Below are 20,732 nucleotides of genomic sequence, written 5' to 3' on the forward strand. Positions count from 1 at the left end.
TTTGTTCCCATCAGCCAAGAGATTGTTCGCTTCTGCTGGGTCAGACTCTGGCAGTAAACAGTGCGAGCGCCAAAAAAAAAAAAAGAAACTTCCCCATCCAACTTGGCAGCTCGTCTTTCAGCGGGGAGGACGGGGAAAGATTGACTCGCTGAGGGACTGTGGTTTCAGGACTTGTTTATTCGGGATCATAAATAAGAGTTCTTGACGTCATCTGGGACGTTGCCGCGGTGTGATGTTGTCGATGACCCGTGGGCTGCTGTGGGTGAAGTAGTGCAGGGCAGGGTCTGCGTAGTTGAAGGGGGGCTGGGTGTACTGGTCCTGCGGGTGGTCCGGCAGCAGGTACGGCAGACTGATGACAGGAGAGAAATCATAACCGGACATCAGATCGCTAGAGTTAAGCTTCCAGGAGTCCCATATTATTGACCTACAGTAAATGTCCCGTCTATCACACAGCAATACGCAGGCCACAGCTTCACCACGTGACAGCAAACATTTCAGCACTCTTTACCAACGCTTTCCAGCGGCTTCCTTTTTTGGCTAACTTTCTTTTTGTGATATCATTGCCTCCAACAAGCAGGTTTTCGATGCTGTCGAGTTGTTTGTGTTCAAAAGTTATGGGCGGATTTGGATGAAGAAAAGAAGAGGAACAGTCAAGGAAGAAATGATTCATTTTGGGAGTGATTCGGATCACTGTTTGGACCAGACCATTCATTTCATTCAAGTTTTGTTCATTCTTCAATATCAACCGTACTTTGACATTCGTTTTTTGTTCATGTTATTTGAGACCGAGATGTTTCTTGTGGATGCATTTTTTTCAAATTTCCTTTCTAACCTTCTACCCACTCCATCCGTGGTCGGGTTGCAGGGGCAGCAGTCGAAATAAAGAGGCCCAGACTTCATTCTTAGCTGAACCCAAGTAGCCAACCTGACTTTGCTTATAGTTGTGGCTCTACTTTGAGTCTCCCTTTGATGGCTAAGCTGCTCAAACTATCTGCATCACTACTTTTTCTATAACATCTGAGAAACCTCATGGTTCAGAACATTAGACCGCAAATCTCTTGAAGCATTAATGTAGAAAATATAGATCAGAATATATTAATATTCGACTGCTTCAACTGAGATCATAAACCTGGTGAACAAACAGCAGACATCATCTGAGGTCATTTATGCAAATGCATGGGCAGCAGTTGTTGTGGAACATTCAGCTCATGAATATTCACTCGTGCACAGATCCTCCGTGTGGACGGACGGTGATGGAACATTCTGTTGTCTGAGCCTGTTGAAGATCTTTTTAGATATGATTTGTTTTTCACGCGGTTATTCTTTACAAAAAAGGTTTATGACAATAACATATGATGTTTTTTAATTTATATATTTATTCTTAATACTTGATAATCTATGTTTTACAATCTCCTTGATATGATAAATATTTTTTCTCCTCATCTTTTGATTTTTAAAAAAAGGTAAGATTAGTAAGCAAAACACATCAAGGGAAATAAAATGAGTAATTGTGAAGAAGCATGTATAGCATTTACTCAAGTTTTTTTATTTTTTATTCAGAAAATATGTATCTGAAAGACATTCTAGAATGATTATTGGTTGTTCGTATATATTTTTTCATTTATTATTTGATAATTTTTGTACTCTTTCATCGCCATAAAAAAAAAAACCCAGTAGATTATAGTGATTTATTTTTGCTTTCAATAATAATAAAATGTATTATGATCTGTCTATTCTGTTTGGACCTACGATAATCCCACTATTTTCCAGACTGTCTTGCAGGATTACGGTTTCACTTACACTCGTCGTACGTCTCCATCAGATCCATATATTTACATCTGGAGCATGGTCAGAGTCAGTAATCCTGAGCTCCACGTCGCAGTCCTTTGACTGAGCGCGTGTGTTAGACTCACTAACTACATAATCTCACAATGACGCCATATCCATAGGGTCGAGTGCAAAGTGAGGAAAGAAAGCAGGCCAGTCATCTGCTGGATTAGATGTCTGTTGCACATCTGGGTGGAGGAGAAAGCACGTTAGATCTGCAGCATCTCAACACCCAGAGGGGGCGCCGCTTCTGTCCCAACCATAAAGCAGAGAGCAGTCACTGCTCGAACAATGACAACGCTGTGTTTCTGTATTCTTGTTTGTCTTGGAATAAAACTGAATAAATATTATTTTGATGAAATGATGAACAGGGCAAAACTGGGTTAAAATGATTATTATTATGGATAATAAAGATAATAATTATTATTCAGAAGCATGTAACGGTTGGGTTTGGGTCCGACTCCAACTGGCCACCGTCGCTGCGCCGCCGCAGGCTCGGCCTCACCACCTCACCTGTTTCATGCTTCATGCTTCACAGGGTTGATACATGTTCCTGGATTATGAGTCATTATTTGAATATACTTGTTGAATAATGTAAGGTGTCGGAGTATCACAGTGAGATGGTTTAAGCAGCTCTAGGTTCAACAGAAATTCACAATAGGTCCAAACAAAGGTCATCGCGACTAATAATATTCACCCTGTTTGGCTTGTACATGAATTGTTGTGGCAGCATGAGACTCCTCAGAATGAAACTCCTCCCGACTTGAAGCCTTGGTTGCGTCGCTAAGAGACTTCTGTGCGCTCCCACACAAAACAAGTGCTCCATGCAGTCAGCGTGGATCCGGCCTGAACCCTGGTTCACCCTGACCAGAGGAGCCACTGACCTACCTAAAAACACTTAAGCCTCCTCGGGGGAGGTTGTGTTCTCTTGCGTGGTTGCCGCTTATTTAACATCCTTTTTTTTGTTGCAAAAACGCAGCAAAATGATTCTAATGAGACGAGCCGTAGACAGGAAGTCCCGTTCTCCAGGGAACAAACTTGAGCAAGGTCAATGAGTTTATGACATGCAGAAGAGGGCAACATCATGCCAATCGGATGCTCACGTCACATGAGGGATGAAGCGATGGGCTCACGTTGGGTGAGATAAGGTTTTGGTTTATCGCTCGTCGATGTTCCAAGGCGCAGATGAAGAGATCGTATCGCCGACTTGGCTCCGCTTCACACTACATCGACTGCTCTGAAAAGTTGCCTGAAGTTCGGGCATCTCATGGATCAACCTCGGCTGGTTTCCACCATGAATCTGTCACCTCAGCATTTCTCATGTTTCGGTCCAAATATCAAAGAGACAGAGAGCAGACAAGAGCAACGACCCCCACAACAGTCTGGAATATGACACTCACTCTCCGGACACAGATTTCCGGCAGCAGTAGAAGCAGGCGAGCGCAGCCAGCAGCAGCAGGAGCAGCAGAGGGATGCCGATGCCCAGAACCAGGCCCAGAATGAGGTCCAGCTTCACTTCCTTTGCCTTCTTTGTCTCTGTGAAGTGACCGGAAGAAGAGGGTGTTTGGTCCTCCAGAGTGCAGAGCCACTGCCCCTCCAAGAGGCTCCCATGACCCCTCTCTCTCTCTCACCTAACACGCAGGACTGGCTTTCGTCCACATCAGTGGTGCCGTTGCAGACACACCTGTAGCCTCCGTAGGTGTTGATGCAGCTCGCAGGACGCACACACGCCGCCTCTTTGGCCTCACATTCGTCCAGATCTGAAGTCATCACAAGTCACACCTCACAGTATTTGGAATCAGCTTTGGTGAAGAAGCTATGCTGAGTTTACCGTTGACCTCGATGGTTCCGATGTCGTAGTGCGTGCTCACGCGGGACAGGTACTCCCTGATGTACCAGTGCGGGGTGTCCGTGGACACGTTGATGAGATACTCCGCCAGCTGCGGAGTGGTGCTCTGGGCCCTGTTGCTCGCGTTGTAGAACTTATTCTGGAAGCCCATGGACAGGATGTCGACCATCTGAGCAGGAGACGGGTGTCGGTCAAACTTTTAGCGCCACACGCAGGCCAACACACACTCACCTGCTGGAGACCTTCGGCGCTGTTCTTCTTCCATCCCACCGAGACGTTGAAGACGTTTCCACCTGAAGAGAGAGAGCTCTTCAGTGGTCATGTATGGGCTGGCGGTGGAGAAGAAAGCTGGATGAAGGTCTTACCTGGAGGGTTGGCGGATTCACCTGTGGAGAAGAGCCGTCAGTTAAAGCTGAATTCTAATTTAATCAAACATACATTAGCAACTCTTTTGCAATTGCGCACTGCTGAGTATCACATATTTACTTCTTGTATTGGAAGATTCTTGATATATGTATTGTGAATATATTACATTATGATTCTGTTGAACAAATATGTAAAGAATCAATACAATTCAAAGAGAATTGAAAGACTTTTATTTCTGCCTTTTTATTTTTACATTTCACACATGTTCCAATCCTCAATGTGTGGAAATTGTAAGTATTTTTTTATATATATTTTATGTATTTAGGGCTTATAAACTATTACAGCTGTCACCACAGCTGACAGCAACAGATCACTCACAATGGTTCAGGTGACCGCTCAGAGAGTTTGTGTGTGTGTTTGCTCAGATACATGAAAAATTAGAGGTTTTTTTTTTTTATTTCAAGTATTCAAAACAAACTCTTCAAATTAAAATGGTGTGGTTGGACTCGCATTTGTATTTCAAATGCTCGAGCGCAGCAGTCTGCATTCAAATGTGAACAATTCAAATTTGCGCAGGACACAGTTCAGTGCCTGAGACCCACTCACCACATCCGTCTGTGTCTTTGGTGTCCTGGTACCTGCAGGCGCACTCCACCGAGCCGGGCTTGTTCACACACTCGAACTTGGCGTTGGGACAGGTGGAGAGGTCCAAACACTCGTCGATATCTGTGGCACGGACAAGTGAAGTGAAGGCTGTGGCTCAGAAGGAAGAAGGCCGCGTGGCACGTACCTCCGCAGGTGTGGCCGTCGCCAGTGTACCCCGGCTTGCATGTGCAGGTGTAGTTCTGTTTGGTGCTGGTGCAGACGGCGTCTTTGTGGCAGGGGAAGGGGAACGGAGGCATGCACATGTCTGGGGGGACACAAGGATGGTTTATCTTCACGATTATCATCAATGTTCGCATCTTATTACAAATAAATAACGTTTTATTCCCCATCATATTTCAATTCTGAGAAAAGGAGGGGCTGAGCCAGAAGACAGGGTGTCAGGACTCTCTCTTAGACGGAGAAGTTCAGTCACCCACGAGAGACTCGGAGAAGATGCATCTCCACAACTCTTGTTCACCTCATTGGGGAGGTGTTGGGGGAGTACCTGGGTCAGACCCTGAGCTGCTCCAGGAGAACTGGAGGAGGTTTCTGGATCAACAGAGGGAAGTCTGTGCGCTACAAACCCAGAGGAGCAGAAACTACAGACGGATAGACAGAAGCTTGTACCCAATCTCTGGACAAAATTAGGGGTTGAAGGCTTTTTTTCTGTCAGCAATCTTCTGCTTAGACTGGAATAGGTTGTGGTGATATGGACAAAAAAAGTTATCGCGATAAATGCAATTGCGGGGATAATGATTATTATCAGGATAAATCCATGTTCATTCTCTTCCATGTGTTAGACACTGCAGTCGCTCTTGAAACTGTTTTATGATGGAACTTATTAGTGGAGTTTGTCTCCAACATCATGATGTGTTGATGTTTCAATAGAACAGTGAACTGTGCAGAGATGAGAAACTCAATGTTTCAGGTCTCTGGTAGAAGCCGCTGGTGTCTGACAGGCTGCTCTGCCAGCTTTATTTAGGGGTTAAATGGAGCCGTCTGTCTGCAGTATCTCATGTCTCTGAACAGTTGACTTGAACTATGGAGCAGTCTGGACACATTTCCTAGATGCTACTGAAGAAACATTAGAAATCATGCGAAGAAATGATCATGGAGTCCTATTCTATTCTCCAAATCATGATCCAAACTGTCAGTCCGTTGTCCTGTGTGATGAAAAACCTTTTCACAATTCTCTCTCCTAAAATGCTTGTTTTCCATGGCCTTATTGAAGATGTCACTCATACTTTTTTTAGCGCTGCCTGCGAGAGTGTGTCCGCGATCAGTAAACCCTTATGGGGACGCGGAAGAGGACGCTGCCGCCAATACCGGAGCGGAGCTCCGTCCAATATCCAATTGTTTTCACCAGCGCAGCGGGAGACCTGCATGTGTTGATGTGAACCAAGGCAGACGAGCGTGTCAGAGAACCTATGAGGACCACTCCATCTCATCAAATAAACAGGGATCCAGAGACTCAGAGTCGACCAGCGTCATGATCAAAGGTTCCGAAGATAAAAAATAAATTTAAAACTACCATGGTGAACCATAGTCCACCACACTCTCCACAACTGTCACACACTGGTGTCGGCTGTCAAACGCTGCGGAGCTGTCTCCTCATGTCCATGTGTGCAAGTCCGATGGAATGAGTGAGCCGTGTGTTTATCGACTGTATCGTGAGATGCAGAATTTTCATAGTCGAGCTTGTGATTGTGTGTATTGTGTACGGGAGGTTATGGCCCCTCCCTTGACTGGAATCTAAAGGACAGTGGAGCAGCTGACCGTGCTTGAGACACTTGTATCCCGGTCGTCCAGTGGACACAGTGCCCGCAGGACACTCTCCGCAGGTGAACTCTCCAGACTGGGACGTGCACTCCACTCCTCTGAAGCAGGGCTGACCGTAACATGGGTCTGCGCGCTTGTCGCAAAACTTCCCGCTGAATTCTTTGGTGCAGAGGCAGCCTACAACCTGACAAGGTGGAGATGAGAGAAGATGTGGGCAAACAAGAGAAAGGCAGTCTGGCATCGACACATGGGCATGAATTGATACCTGAAACTTCCCCTTCTGGTGGTTCTCAGTGATGCTGTCGTACTGGCAGGTGCCTCCGTTCAGACAGTTGCAGACCCTGAGGATGGGGACGAAGACAGAGCTGGTCTTCTCGTCACTGACTTTAATGGTCAGCTGGACTGGCTTGGTGCTGAGGGGTCTCCATGTGAGGTAGCCGTCACCTGGAAGGAGACTCGTGGTCATGCTGGAAAAGGTTTTGAGTGGTGAGTCTCGTCGTCTCACCACTGCTGATGGAAGCCTGAGGAGGTCTCGGGTACACCAGCGAGAAGGTGATGGAGTCTCCGTTTGGGTCCTGAGCGATGATCTGAACGTCTACTGAGAAGTTGACTTTAGCACGGATGATGGTGGGTTCAGTCACGATCGGAGGCATGTTGCCTGGAGCACCAACACAAGAGAAATGCTGCTTTATTGCTCAAAGGTCTCAGTCAGAGAGCGTCCTCTCAGTCTCACCGTAGATCGAAGCCAAGTTCTGGAAACGCTTCTTGGTCTCCAAGGTCTTCAGGCCCAGGTCTGGATCTCCGGTTGCTGCAGTGTCAAGGACACACTCCATGTTGCCCTTGCAGGTTCTTCTCAGCTCCTCCGCTACAGCAGGACTCATGCTCTTCAGCAGGTCTTCATTGGAAACAGGCTCCAGAGGAACCAGTGGAGGTGGCGAGAACAACAAGCTCTCTGGAGGTGGAACTGCCCCTGGAAACGGACAGAGTTAGCAATGCACCCGCGGGTCACCAAACAGCGTTCACTCACAGGAGAGGCCGAAGTCGTGCAGCTTGCTCTCAGGAGGGAGGTTGAGGTCAGTCGAGGTCAGCAGCCGTCCGTCTGACATCAGGAAATCATCTGAGCGGTTTGAGCTCCACAGGCCCATGAGGCCCACGGTCCGGTTGTAAAACGTGTGAGGGACCTCCACGATGGATGCGAGCTGTCTGTGACCTTCCACCCTCCACACCGCCACGTACAAGCCGCCGCTGTACACGGCTGCGCAGCGGTTCACTGCGGTGCAGCGCACGGCAAAGTCCCTGTCTCCTCTGTGCACCACGCCTGCAGACATCCATGTTCAGATCAACACAGTCATGTGAGCCAGCCAAATGTGAAGATGCCGTTACCGATCGTGACTGGAACTTCAACATCATCCACGAAAACCTGCAGCCCATCTGCCGTCTGCGCACACCTCCACTCAATCTGGAAGTCACGAGGGCAGACTGAGATTAGGCACTTGTTTTTTTTTTATTGTCTTTGAGCATTGACTCTTCTATCTCAGTACAGCCTGGCCATACAATGATTCTTCCCAAATTTCAACAACACAAAGTCTTTCCCCTTCAAGTTCAAGTAGCCTTCAAGCATCACCATGTGGTCTGCAATGAGGGTTTTCACAAAACATTTTTGAGGGTCTCTTTAAGAGGTCTGGTCCAACAACTTTCACTAAACCTCACAAAACACCACAAATGTTGGTCTTGATGTTCCTGTCCTGTATTCCAAGGACTCAGACATCTGAATCTCACTTGAGAGCGAGGCATGTGCCACATTAGAATGCATTCTCCAGACCACATTTTCAAGGTCTTGGTCTTGGAATCCGTTATATTTAGTCCCAGTCTCGTCTCAGTCAGTTTGTTTTTGAAGACCCACCACCTGAATGCTCCCTTCGTGGCCATGAATGAACCTTGTTTATATCAGAGATGAGAGGCAGAGGCCATGACTGTGAGTGTCAAGTTACTAAATCATATTCCTCTCAAATACATTGGTCAGTTTTTACAATAACTACCTGTGGTGTAACAAAAACAAAATCAGACATAATAATATGGTTATTACATGAACATTTAAATTAATATCATTTTTTTCAATCTGCGAATAAAGGTGTGGCATGTGTTTCACCAATGATTCATTGTTGATGGTGGTGAAGTCTGTTGAATTCAGTGGAGAGAAGATGAGACACTCCAGTCTGCTGCGTCGCTCACACACACAGACCGGGGCCACATTATTGGTGGCATGAGCCACGTAAAAAATATGGAAGTCAAGTAAATGGCGCACACATTTCTATCTTGATATTTCCAGGAGGATCACGGTTCAATGTATGAATTTTAAAAATACATGCACAAGAGACATACGCCAGACACGAACCAGCAACCTTGTCTCACACACAGGGGTGAGCTGTAACCGCTATACTGTCGCTAAGTCACGTGACCAGCTGTTCAGGTGAATCTCATCTGCCACAGCTACACATTTGTAGCACGTGGGTGGTTGGCCCCTGGTCTACTGCCTTGGTCTCTGCAGGCTGCCTTTGGTGACCCCCGGTCTAGGTCTTGACAAAGTGTAGCCCCCCTCAGGGTTAAGTGGACTTGACTACAATACTAGTGACTAAGCTACAGTTACATAGCAATCCTCCCAGTGTGTAGCCACTGAACATATCCAAGTCAACTGACGACACGGTCCTGGACTGATCAAGGCTCACTTCTCAAGCCAACTCTTTATATAACAATGACATTCATTTTTCTCCACTGTGGAAGTGTGGTGCCAGCATCTCAGCTTCTTCAGGGTAGAGCTAACCCACGAATCCCTGAGCCACAGCATGTGTCTGACCTCGAAAGTCTCATCTCGAAAGTAAAGTCACGTTGACCAAAGCTCGCCACAGTTCAGTCAGAGCTAACCTACATAGAAGATTATGAAAGTAAAAAGTCTCTTTTGAAGCAATAGAAACTTGTGAGGGAGCTTCCTGTCGGTAGAGGTGAAGTGCTGCTTCACGCTGAGGGGAAAATGTGTTGCTGTGAGAACAGAGAAAGACTGTAAAGAGAACACACACTCCCTTCTTGATGTTTGCACTTCCTCCTCCTCCGCACACACACACACACACACTGACCTTGCCGATGCTCTGGTAGAAACCAGCCAAGCGCACCACCACTGGGACGTCGCTGATCCCCTTTGCGTCTGAGTGCTGCCTCTCAGTCTGTCCTTGCAGGGTGAAGATATTAGATCCGGTGGAGGAGGAGAGGCGTACGATCACAAACTCTCCCAGAGCCTTGAAGGTGTACTCGCTCCCGTCGAAGGTGATGAAGTGCAGGGCGCCGTACACCATTGCTGCGAGGGAGAAAAGAGGGCTGAGTTAAAGCTACAAATGTGTCTTGGATGTGTGGTCTCTCACCTACGCCCTGAGTGCCCTTCTCAGTGGGGGTGCATCCTTCAGGAGTGGTCCAGCTGTAGCCTTTACATCGGTCCACAGGCCTCTTGCTGAGGTACTGATGACACAGAGCTGAGTCAATACAGCACCACTGGAACGGCAGCAGGTCTCCCTCTAGAGAGATTCAACAAGGACAGTAAAAAAGAATTGTACCGCAAACAATAAATACTGTATGCTAAGTAAAATGTAAGCAGTACTTACCGATATATTTATGCGAGTCCAAGAAGTGGCGTTCACTGTATCCAGCCAGCAGGGGGCCCTCAGGGTCATACACGCACATCTTCCCTGAGCTGTGTTGGTTGGCCAGAATGGACTGGAACATGTGACCTCCAGTGCCGCCCCACCGAAGACCTCTCAGTGCCTTCACCTTGGGTCCAGGATCTGAGGTGTCCTGCATGAACGAGAGGTCTTCCAGGGCCTGGGTGCGCGTGCAGGGACAGGAAGGGAGAGCGGTGGTCCACACCGAGGGGTCGGGCTCCTTCGAGGCCCATGACTGGCACATGACCCCTGGATCCATGTCGGAACCTTGCGGCCCAGTCAGATCGTACACCAGTTGGCCAAGCTTCCCCAGAGTCCCCTCCACTTCCTGTGGTCTGTAGCGTCCTCCGGGGCCGAATAAGTTGCCAGGAGGGACCGTGGGCTCCTTGTGTGTGAACTTTCCATCCGTGAAGCCAATGAGAGCGTCGTGGCTCTGTCGCTGACCCTCGCCCCACTTCATGTCTCCATACAGCAAGAAGGCAAAAGAGTGAATGCCGTCTGTGGTCAGAATACACTGGAAGGTGTTGGTCTGTAAGCAAGACAACATAAATAAACATAAATTCCAAAATATATATTAATATTTAAATTGACATATTACACCCAGAACATACATGTAAAATTGATAGTCATTAATAAATTAATGTAATGTAAAATATATTAAAGAAAAAAAGTCAGTTTCGGTCGTACTAATAAAATAATAATAATAATATTAATAATAATCATGATGTATATTTTTTAAATAATCTTCAGTCCGGTATAAGAACCTTTTATCCTGAAGTAATTCGAATTTCCCCTCTGTGGGTATCGTAGAATGTTATTTAAAGCATTTTGGCTTGCAATATTAGAAAAGACCACAAGGTGCTGCTCGAGTACAACAATCTTTTAGTGTCATAAACCCACGAAAAACCTTTTTCCTTCCCCTTCTTTGCATCTAAACCAATGACATCATTAATAACAGGAACATTTCGAAATGCTGCAGCGCACAGTTTTAAAAAGTTTAAGACGAATAAAGGCAGTGCAATCCAATCCAAAATTCTTCATAAGTCCCACCAGAAATGGATTACTAATCATAGAATTATTTGAATATTACAGTACTGAATGAAGTACTGAATGAAAATGAATAGAAGAAACGTTTACAAACAAAACGAATATAGGTTTTTGATGACAACAACAACAACAACAACAATAATAACAATAATAATAATTATTATTGTTATTATTATTATTATTCAGAACAGTACTTTGAACACCTAAGTAAAACCGTTTTAGTTCACGACAATCTTTAACACAGACATGTAACTTGCTGGCTCTGATCACACACATCCCATAATGTGTAAATAGTTCTGTAAAATGTTGTCGCTGACCTCTGAGTAATTGGTCTTCTGGTACGACACCGGCAGCACTCGGTCCCAGGTGATCTTGAGGATCCAGCGAGGTCTAAAAGTGGACTCCCCCAAGAACTTGGCCACATCGTGGGTTGTGCGATTGAACACGAGTTGGGTGTAAACGTTGGTCTGGTCTTTCTCATGGTACTCCTGAGGAGAGGACTTGTTAGACCCAAACGATGAGCTGAGTTCTCGACAGGTCGAAGGCCACCTGGTAGAGGAGCCGTCCATCCCCGTGTGTGACATCAGCATCATCCCAGAACGCAGCCAGAAGCTGGGAGTCATCTGGGAAACCGCCGGACGGCGGCGTGGGATACAACAGCTGCTCGTTCTCAGAGAGGGACTGGAACTGGACGAGGCCGTTGTCAGTGAACTGGGGGGAATTGAATGACTGTGTTAACATGGATTTATTCATCAGGAGAAAACATTGGAGAGAAGACTTAGGGGCGACATTATGATCTGGGTCATAGATGACATCACAGTCGGCCTGTGATAACTATGATCATGGCAACATCAACCAAAGAAAAGTCCGTCTGCAGTTCAGTTTTAGCTCAGCTAATGCAGATACCTTCGTCTAGACAGTGTTAAACAGGTCACACCTCAGTGAGACGACTCACATATATTCTGTAGTACAACAGTCCCAGGAAAGGAAAGCCCATCGGGGGTTGGATGTACGGGGAGTAGCCGTCTGCTGCATCCAGCCTCAGCTCTTCATCGCCCAACTCGGCTCCGAAGGGGAACAAGGTACTCTCTGTTGGAGAAGAAAGTTCAGTTGAAACCACCAAGTTTTAAAAGATACATTTATCATGGCATTTTAAAAGCATGGTCATATTCTGTGAATCATTCCAGTGCAGGATGCTAACTAGCATACCGCTATATTCAGCTGAATAAACAAATAAAAAAGTACAATTCTGAATGAAAAACTTTTGAAGACAGGAAGCCTCATCTAAGCTAAAACCAATTATTGTTCCTGTACTGTTGACATTATCTTAGCATTGTTTGTCTTTATACTAAGAAGAAAAATACAATAAAAAATCAGAAAAGAAAAATATAAAATAAGAAAAATACTTTTAAATAATCCTTCTACTGCAAAATCTAAACCTTTGTTCAGTCTCTTAGTTGGATACTCCAGTCAGTAGATTTTGTTAAAACTTCTACTGTTCCTTATATTTAAGTTCATGACCTCATTCAAAGATTAATGATATATTGTTCCATAAGCTAAATATGCTAAAAATTGTTCTGAAATGACAGTAATGACCCCTCAAAAAACACATGAGGACATGATGTAAAGTGAAGTACTCTACAAGTTTGTTTCTAATGCAGTTGTTGTGACAGCTCCCTCAGACTGTATTACTCCCAGAGGGCATGTCCTATCACATAACACCAACAGAAAATCATGCCATAGCTAACCCTCTTCACTCATCTCCCGGCACACTGGGCTGTTCTCTGGGCAGGAGCAGGTGTAAGTTCCAGGCAGATTTGTACAAGCCATTTGTCCAGGACATGTTCCAGGGGACAAGCACTCATCAAAGTCGAAGCATCCCAATTCTCCGATGCCGTTGTCCCTTGTTGGAATCCAGCCTTGGCCACAGGAGCAGGTAAAACCTCCAACCGTGTTAGAACAAGCGGCAGCAGAATGGCACGGCCCGTTTGTCTGTTGGCACTCGTCAAAGTCTACGCAGAGAGACCCGACACTCAGGTAGCCAGGGTTACACACGCACAAGAAAGATCCAGGGGTGTTGTGGCAGCGCGCCTGAGGATGGCACGGTTTGGTCAGAGCCGTGCATTCGTCCACATCTTCACACCACAGGCCATTGCCAGCGAAGCCCAAAGGGCACTGACAGGAGTAGGTGGCTGGGGCATTCCAACAAGTAGCTATTGCATGACAAGGGGAACTGTCGCACTCATTTGTGTCCACGCAAGTTTGGTTCTCTTCATGGTAACCCTCCGCACAGGAGCAGTTGTGACTTCCAGGAAGGTTTGCGCACACCTGGTCCAAGCGGCAGGTGGTGTTGAACTCACATTCGTTGATGTCCTCACAGCCCCCTGCAGCAGCCGTATATCCGGCAGAGCACTTACACTGGAAGGAACCCTCGATGTTGTTGCACACAGAGTTCTCTGGACACGGGTTGCTGGTTGGATCAAGGCACTCGTCGATATCCTGACACTGTGTACTATTGAGAACAAAGCCAGCGTTACAGGGACAGTGGAAGGACCCGGGAGCATTGACACAAGTGGCGTGCGCCTGACACACCGAGGCATTCCAGAGGCCCGAGCACTCATCGACATCCACACACTCTGTGCCATTACTCCGAAATCCACTGACGCACTCGCAGTAATATGAGCCAACTGAATTCATGCATGTTCCATTGAAGCAGAGACTCTCCGTGCCGTTGCATTCGTCAACATCCAAACAAAGATCCTGTTCCATGGAGAAGCCGGGAATACAATCACACTGGTAGCTCCCTCTCACGTTCAAGCATGTGCTGTGCTCTGGACAGGTGGAGTTGAGCAGACATTCGTTGATGTCCTCACAGTCAGTTCCATTTCTTTGGTAACCTTCCCAGCATTCGCAGAAGACAGACCCCATTGTGTTGAGGCAGCTCGAGGAATTTGGACACTGGATGAGATCGAGTGAACACTCGTCTATGTCCAAACAAAGGTCATCCTTTCCTGAGAAGCCGGGGTCACAGGTGCAGTTGTAACTCCCCTCTGCATTGGTACAAGTGCTGTTGTCAGGACAGGTAAAGTTTCCTGCTGCACATTCATCCACGTCTTCACAGTGCGTCCCATTGTCAGTGAATCCCTCAAAGCAGTCGCACAAGTAAGAACCGTTCGTGTTGAGGCAACGTGAAAAGGAAGGGCAGACGTTAAAGTCGGCTGCGGTGCATTCATCTACATCCCAGCAGTCTTTGCCGCTGCCTTGGTATCCTTCCCTGCACTGGCAGTAGAAGGAACCTTGATGTGTGACACAGTCAGCCAAAAGGTGGCAGCCAGATTCAACATGGCGGCAGTCGGCTTGACTCACGCAGGTGCCCTGATCGTACTCCAGGCCGACGACACATGAGCAGTTGTAGGATCCAGGGGTGTTGCTGCATGTCATGTTGCTGTGGCACGTAGTCTCCACCAAACATTCGTCTATATCTTTGCAGTACATGCCGTCCCCCTGGTATCCACCCCAGCACTTGCAGACGTAGGACCCGTCCGTGTTGTGGCACACAGCTTGGTCGCTGCAGTTCTGAGGCATCGTAGAATTTTCTGCACATTCATCAACATCTTGACACCGAAAGCCGTCGCCCGTCATGCCCCGAGGACAGGCACAACCAAACGATCCGGGGGTGTTCATGCAGCTGGCAGCTTGATGGCATCCGCCGTTTTGGACCTGGCATTCATCAATGTCTATAATTCATCCAAAATGGGACAGTGTCAGGGAAACAGCCCCAAACGACGCTGAAGAAAGCTCACAAGACAGTCAAGTTGATGGAGAGTGGTGGACCAGCTGGGAAGAGGCACCTACCGGAGCAGTTCCTGCCATCACCGATGAAGCCGCTCAGGCAGAAGCAGGAGTGGCCGCCCTCACTGTTGACACACTGGGCGAATTCACTGCACTCATGTTGGCCCGACTCACATTCGTTGACATCTAGAACAGAGAGAAGGGAAAGCAAGCATTCAAGGTTTGTTGCTAAATGTTTCAAGATGGCCATGAGTTCAATCACTCATGCGAATATACCGATTTACCAAACTGTGACGAGACGAAGGACATGAAACCAATAAGCATATCAACTTTTTTTTTTATGATTTACAGTGACAGGACTCTTAAGATCAACCGTTTGGTGTTTCCTCACAGCAGGCTGCACCAGGTCTGATGCTTGACCTTTTACTATCACTGAATCTGTGGGGAACTCTTCCATCGCCTACACATCCCAGTTGTGAAGCACTTGACTTCTATCACAATGACTGAATGCCACTCAACAATGGGCAGGTTTGTGCGCTGGGAACTGTGTGAACCCAAGTTCCTGTTGAAGAGATGGAACTGGTATGATTGGCTCTGTTTCACTGTTTCCCTCATTTCAGCTTCTTTGTTCACCGAACATCATGAAAGGGAAGTGAGTGTCATACGGCAATGAAGTGCATGAGCCACTTGAGTTGATATTCAAATGAAGATTCTTGCTATCTATCCCAAACTTTGCGTCACACTGAGGATTTTTTCTGTTTGTAGTTTGCCTTCATTTCAAACCATTTTCAAGCTACAGCCTTTCAAAATTGTGATATCAAACTATAATATATCATTGAAAAAACACTGTTGGTGGAGTTGGTTGTACAGACTATCAAGCCGTTCAAATGTGTCCACTCTGGGACCCAGTTTCAAAACATTGCAGCTTTACCTACGTCACTTAAGGGAATTCAGATCATTTCCCAACACTCGCTACTTTCACGACAGCGATCTGCAAGTCATGTTTTTGAATGAACCGCAACATAAGGTCAAACTCAAGTGTTGTTTTACCTTCACACTGGGTCCCATTTAGTGAATATCCTTGTTTGCACACGCAGGAAAACGACCCAGGGACGTTCAGACATTCCGTGTCATTTTGCGTGCAAATGCCCTCCTTCTGGCACTCATCGATGTCTGAGCAGGTAAGTCCATCTCCCACATAGCCCAGGTCGCACACACACTGGTACCCAGCAGGCGAGAGGTGGCACAGGCCGTGAGGATGACATACAGGGTCACAGAGTCGGACCGGAGAGACACATGAGTCATTGAGGGCTATGGTGCCGTTGAGACAGGAGCAGACATATGCACCAGGGGAGTTGACACACTTGGAGAAATCTGGGCATTCTGGGTCGGAGAGGGAACATTCGTTGATGTCCTCACAGGAGAAGCCGTCGCCGCTGAAACCCTGCTGGCATGAGCAGAGGAAGTCCCCGACGAAGTTCACGCAAAGAGCGTGTGGGTGGCAAATATCGTTCAGTAGACACTCGTCTATATCCACACACGAGCTGCCGTTAGCTGCGAACCCTCGATTGCACGTGCAAGTGTGTGTGCCAACTGTGTTCAGACATGTTGCGTTCACATGGCACGGATCGTTTTTGCACTCGTCGATGTCAAAGCAGCCCATGTTGGAGGCGGGACGATAGTATCCAACCTGGCAGGGACACTCGTAAGACCCATCAGTGTTCTTGCATTCTTCGTTCACCTCACATGGATTATCCAGGTTCTCGCATTCGTCCACGTCCTGGCAGTATGTCTGGTTGACAAGGACAAAGCCGGATTGGCACAGGCATGAGAAAGAACCCTGGCTGTTGATGCATTCAGCCTTGTTTCGGCAGCCTCCGTTATCCACCTGGCATTCGTTAATATCGCCACACTGGGAGAAGCCGTCTCCAGAATAACCCACCAAGCAGGTGCAGTTGAAGGTGCCCGGCAGGTTGAGGCACACAGCATTGGAGTGACATTGCTGAGTCAAAGAACACTCATCAATGTCCTCACAAGAGAAGCCGTCTCCGCTATAACCCGTGGCACACTGACAGGAGAATGTGCCAGGACTGTTGTTACAGTTCGCGAAGGGGCTGCAAAGGCCAGCGGCGCACTCGTCCAGGTCCTGGCACCTGGAGTTGTTGAAGATGTATCCGTTGCCACAGTCGCAGTAAAACGCCCCTCCGGTGTTGACACAGGTAGTTGTGGAGGGGCAGATGGTCTGCGACAGGCACTCGTCTATGTCCTGACACTCGCGTCCATCTCCTACATAACCCTGCAAACACGAGCACTCGTAGCTGCCCAGCCTGTTGATGCAGAGGGCTTTTGGATCACACGAGTTGTCCAGAGTGCATTCATTTATGTCTGCACACGTCAAGCCGTTTCCCACGAACCCGCTGTGGCATATACAGCGGTACGAGCCCATGGTGTTGGTACAGTCTGCGTACAGGCTGCAGATGTTGTCGGCACACTCGTCGATATCTACGCAGTTTTGCCCGTTGCTCTCAAAACCAGTATTGCAGGTGCAGCGGTACGTTCCCGGTAGATTCTTACAGCCTTTGTATCCGAGTGAGGAGGAACACACACGTGGAGTCTCCGAGCACTCGTCGACGTCCAGGCACAGGTAATTCCCGTTCCCTTTATAGCCGGCGTTACATGTGCAAACATAAGATCCAAGGTTGTTGGTGCAAGTGGCAAACCAGTGGCAAGTTCTCGGGCTGTCACACTCATTTATGTCGGCACACTGGAAGCCGTCGCCCGTGTAGCCGCCTTTACACTTGCACTTTCTCCCGCCCTCAACGTTGGTACAGAGAGCACTGGGATGACAGCCCCCATTTTCTTTTTGGCACTCATCGACATCCTGGCATTCGTTGCCGTTGCCGACGAACCCATTGAGACATACGCAGGTGTAGCTGCCCAGGGTGTTGTTGCAGCGCGCCTTCGGGTGGCAGCTGTGCAGGCCGCTGAGACACTCGTCGATGTCGCTGCAGTCCAGACCGTCCCCCTGGTAACCCATCCCACACGCACAGGTGAAGTTGCTCTGGGCCTTCAGACAGTCAGCCTTCGGATGACACTTGATCCCGGCCGCCACGCATTCCTCCAGATCTGCCACTGAAGGTGAAGATGAATCTTAACGATTACTTTGCTCATAAAACTTCAAAACAATTATTCCAGAAAAATACATCTCTTCATTTTCTGCGAGACACTAGGCCACTCTAAAGAGTACAGGCAACGATTTGAGTTTTTAAAAAAATGTTTTTGATTGTATTGTTCACGTTGGAATTACTTATGAATACTGGCGCGTCAACAAAGTGACACCTCACCTGAACTGCAGTACTTCACCGCTGCAAGCAGACACCCCAGCCAGAGGAGGCGGAACCTGCAAGGACATCAGCTTGGATCATTGTGAGTCTCTTCAACACATTGTGCCAGCTACTTTGGGCAAGAAGAGGTGGACACCTGGACATCACACACAAAGGCACAGTACTACAGTACTTCCTCAGACACATAATCCCTTCACCAGACTGACATCAGACATCAGACTGAGGTAAATACATGTTTGGAACACAATTTCAGTTGAGATTATTATAAACTTTCACCAATATTTTGATTCTTGCTATAGTTTTAGCATTGTTTTTTGTATCTTAAATGCCCATATTTTGAGTTACAAATAGTCAAACTGTCGTAGTTTAGTTGTTCTTGAGCCTAAGTAAAGCCTGTTGAAGCTCAGTCTGATTCGACGACTGAGAGTCCACCTCTTGTCTGGTTGTGTTACCGTCTCGATGTCAACATCCCTCTTGGCCATGTGGGCCTTTTGTGTGAATACTAGAATGTTCCAGATAGAAACAGAGAGAAGTAATCTGGGCGCTCATATACATTTACAACTGATGGAGATGTGGATGACAGCAAACATTAGCCACGACGACAAGGTTGCATTGTATCATATTCTGATTTAATACGTATGATAACTATGCAAGATACGAATCTAGAAAATGGTTGCATTGTTGTCAAGCTTAAATAGACACAATGTAGTTCTCTGTATGACAATATTTCACAGAATAAACTGTATTAGCCAACAATGCTAAGCTACGCAAAGTTAGACCAAGGAAATAAATGCAGAAGTAGGTCTTAAAAGTTGTTGTACTTCAAGAGACAATGGTTTAAAATGCTGTCAGACTTCAGTGTCGGGTATTTTGTTATGTCTTGTTATATATGTGGTTGGGTAACACACAACCCCGCTGCTTCTCATTGAACCAGGACGACATAAATCACCAGGTTGTGTACTAGTATATACTATTTTTTGTCATATGTAACGTCCCTGCAATCTTTTGAAAATGATCTCTAAAAGTAATTCACTACAACAGTCTATCAGAATGAGAGACACGGCTACTCATATCCACATAGTAAACAGAGAAAAGTCTCTCACCACATATTTGCCCCTTCCTGGTGGTTCTGGACTCCCCTCCTCTGGATCTGGCTCTCAGTTCTGGCGCTGAATGTCTGTGGTCTCCCAGCCTCATCCGTGTGGTCAACCGACGTCTCCACCCGGGAGCATCTCCTCCCCTACCCCCCCACTATACTGCCCTGACACTGTAAACCTCTGGGAAGGGGAACACCCATATTCCCCAGGTGAGGCGTCAGCGCTCATACAATGGATGTTCCCCGAGGCGTCCGTTTGTCCTCCTCGCTGCATCCTGGTAGACAAGGAGTTTATGTGGAACGTAAGTGACGTTAGACTTTTTGCTTCTTGAGTTACCACAACATCACACAGAAGAACGGGACTTACAAATATGAATAAGTTGTAGGAGGGTCCACTAGAGAGGCTGTGTTTTTGCTTCCTTATTGATCAAATCAATTATTATTTATTTGTTCCATTCTTTTGTTTTGGACTTGATTCTTGTGAAAGCTGTCTTTGGTTTCTTCTATTACAAAAATCAAAATGTAGCTGTGAGCTCCAGAGCGGAGTGTAAACAGGATATGAGGACACAACCTGCATGTGTCATCATGTTGCATATGTCTTTAGCTTCCCTCTCCAGTCCAAAACTCTCCTGTGTTTTGACTCATCTGTTCATTCTTTTTTTTGGGGAGAAAGATTTGGTGAAAGATGGACAAACCAGTCGATGAAGAAAGAGCTTTGTAGTGACATACAAGACTTTTCTCAGCTGGGTTTCTCTTCGAAAGAGAGGCTCAGTCATCCGGAAGAGACTCAGAGTAGGACCACAGCTCCTCCAAGAGGAGACAGTCGAGGCTTTCGGGGTCCCCCAGGAAAGCACAGACAGCTGGACAACAGAAAAAGCCAGGCATTTTCATGGTCTAAGTCCAGCCCCGGACAGTGTCTCAAACCTGACAGCATTCTTGCGAGGCATTGTTTGGATTGTTGTGATCGTGAACTCAAGCGTCCGCGAGGATGAGAGACTCTGAGATCCGATGGTTTTCGCTTCAACTTGTCTTATTCTATCAGGTTTGAACCAGGCTGACGGATAAAGACGTGATGACGAGAAGCTTCAAGTGAATCAAAGCATCCAAATGTATACATAATACATTCATGTTGTGTCAGCTGAGGCAAGTTTTGTTTGCTGACAGAAAACAAGATTTTAGTTTCACAGTCGGAAGCAATGACTCATCAATCAGTTGGAGTGAGTCATGTCAACACAGTGGCGCTTCACTCAATCCAGTTTCTGTCTGACAAATTCCAGCTG

General features: G+C 46.9%; 1 protein-coding gene across 1 annotated transcript; it reads right to left on the reverse strand.

Moving 5' to 3' along the window:
• Window positions 1–207: 207 nt before the first annotated feature.
• On the reverse strand, window positions 208–20,087 carry si:ch73-105b23.6 (mucin-like protein). The gene is made up of 26 exons (XM_053874533.1): window positions 20,024–20,087; window positions 19,820–19,955; window positions 19,460–19,727; window positions 18,357–18,412; window positions 16,063–18,144; window positions 15,076–15,198; window positions 12,176–12,309; window positions 11,770–11,931; window positions 11,538–11,708; window positions 10,117–10,702; window positions 9,880–10,029; window positions 9,598–9,815; window positions 7,850–7,925; window positions 7,494–7,784; window positions 7,200–7,436; window positions 6,972–7,124; window positions 6,732–6,910; window positions 6,464–6,650; window positions 4,833–4,952; window positions 4,649–4,768; window positions 4,042–4,062; window positions 3,908–3,969; window positions 3,659–3,845; window positions 3,459–3,587; window positions 3,228–3,363; window positions 208–349 (listed from the first exon to the last, which is right to left on the reverse strand). The coding sequence occupies exons 3-26, from the start codon at window positions 19,462–19,464 to the stop codon at window positions 208–210; spliced, it is 5,727 nt and encodes a 1,908-aa protein (XP_053730508.1). The 5' UTR covers window positions 19,465–19,727; window positions 19,820–19,955; window positions 20,024–20,087.
• Window positions 20,088–20,732: the final 645 nt, after the last annotated feature.

This window comes from Synchiropus splendidus, chromosome 9, assembly GCF_027744825.2.
Source record: "Synchiropus splendidus isolate RoL2022-P1 chromosome 9, RoL_Sspl_1.0, whole genome shotgun sequence".
NCBI lineage: Eukaryota > Metazoa > Chordata > Actinopteri > Syngnathiformes > Callionymidae > Synchiropus > Synchiropus splendidus.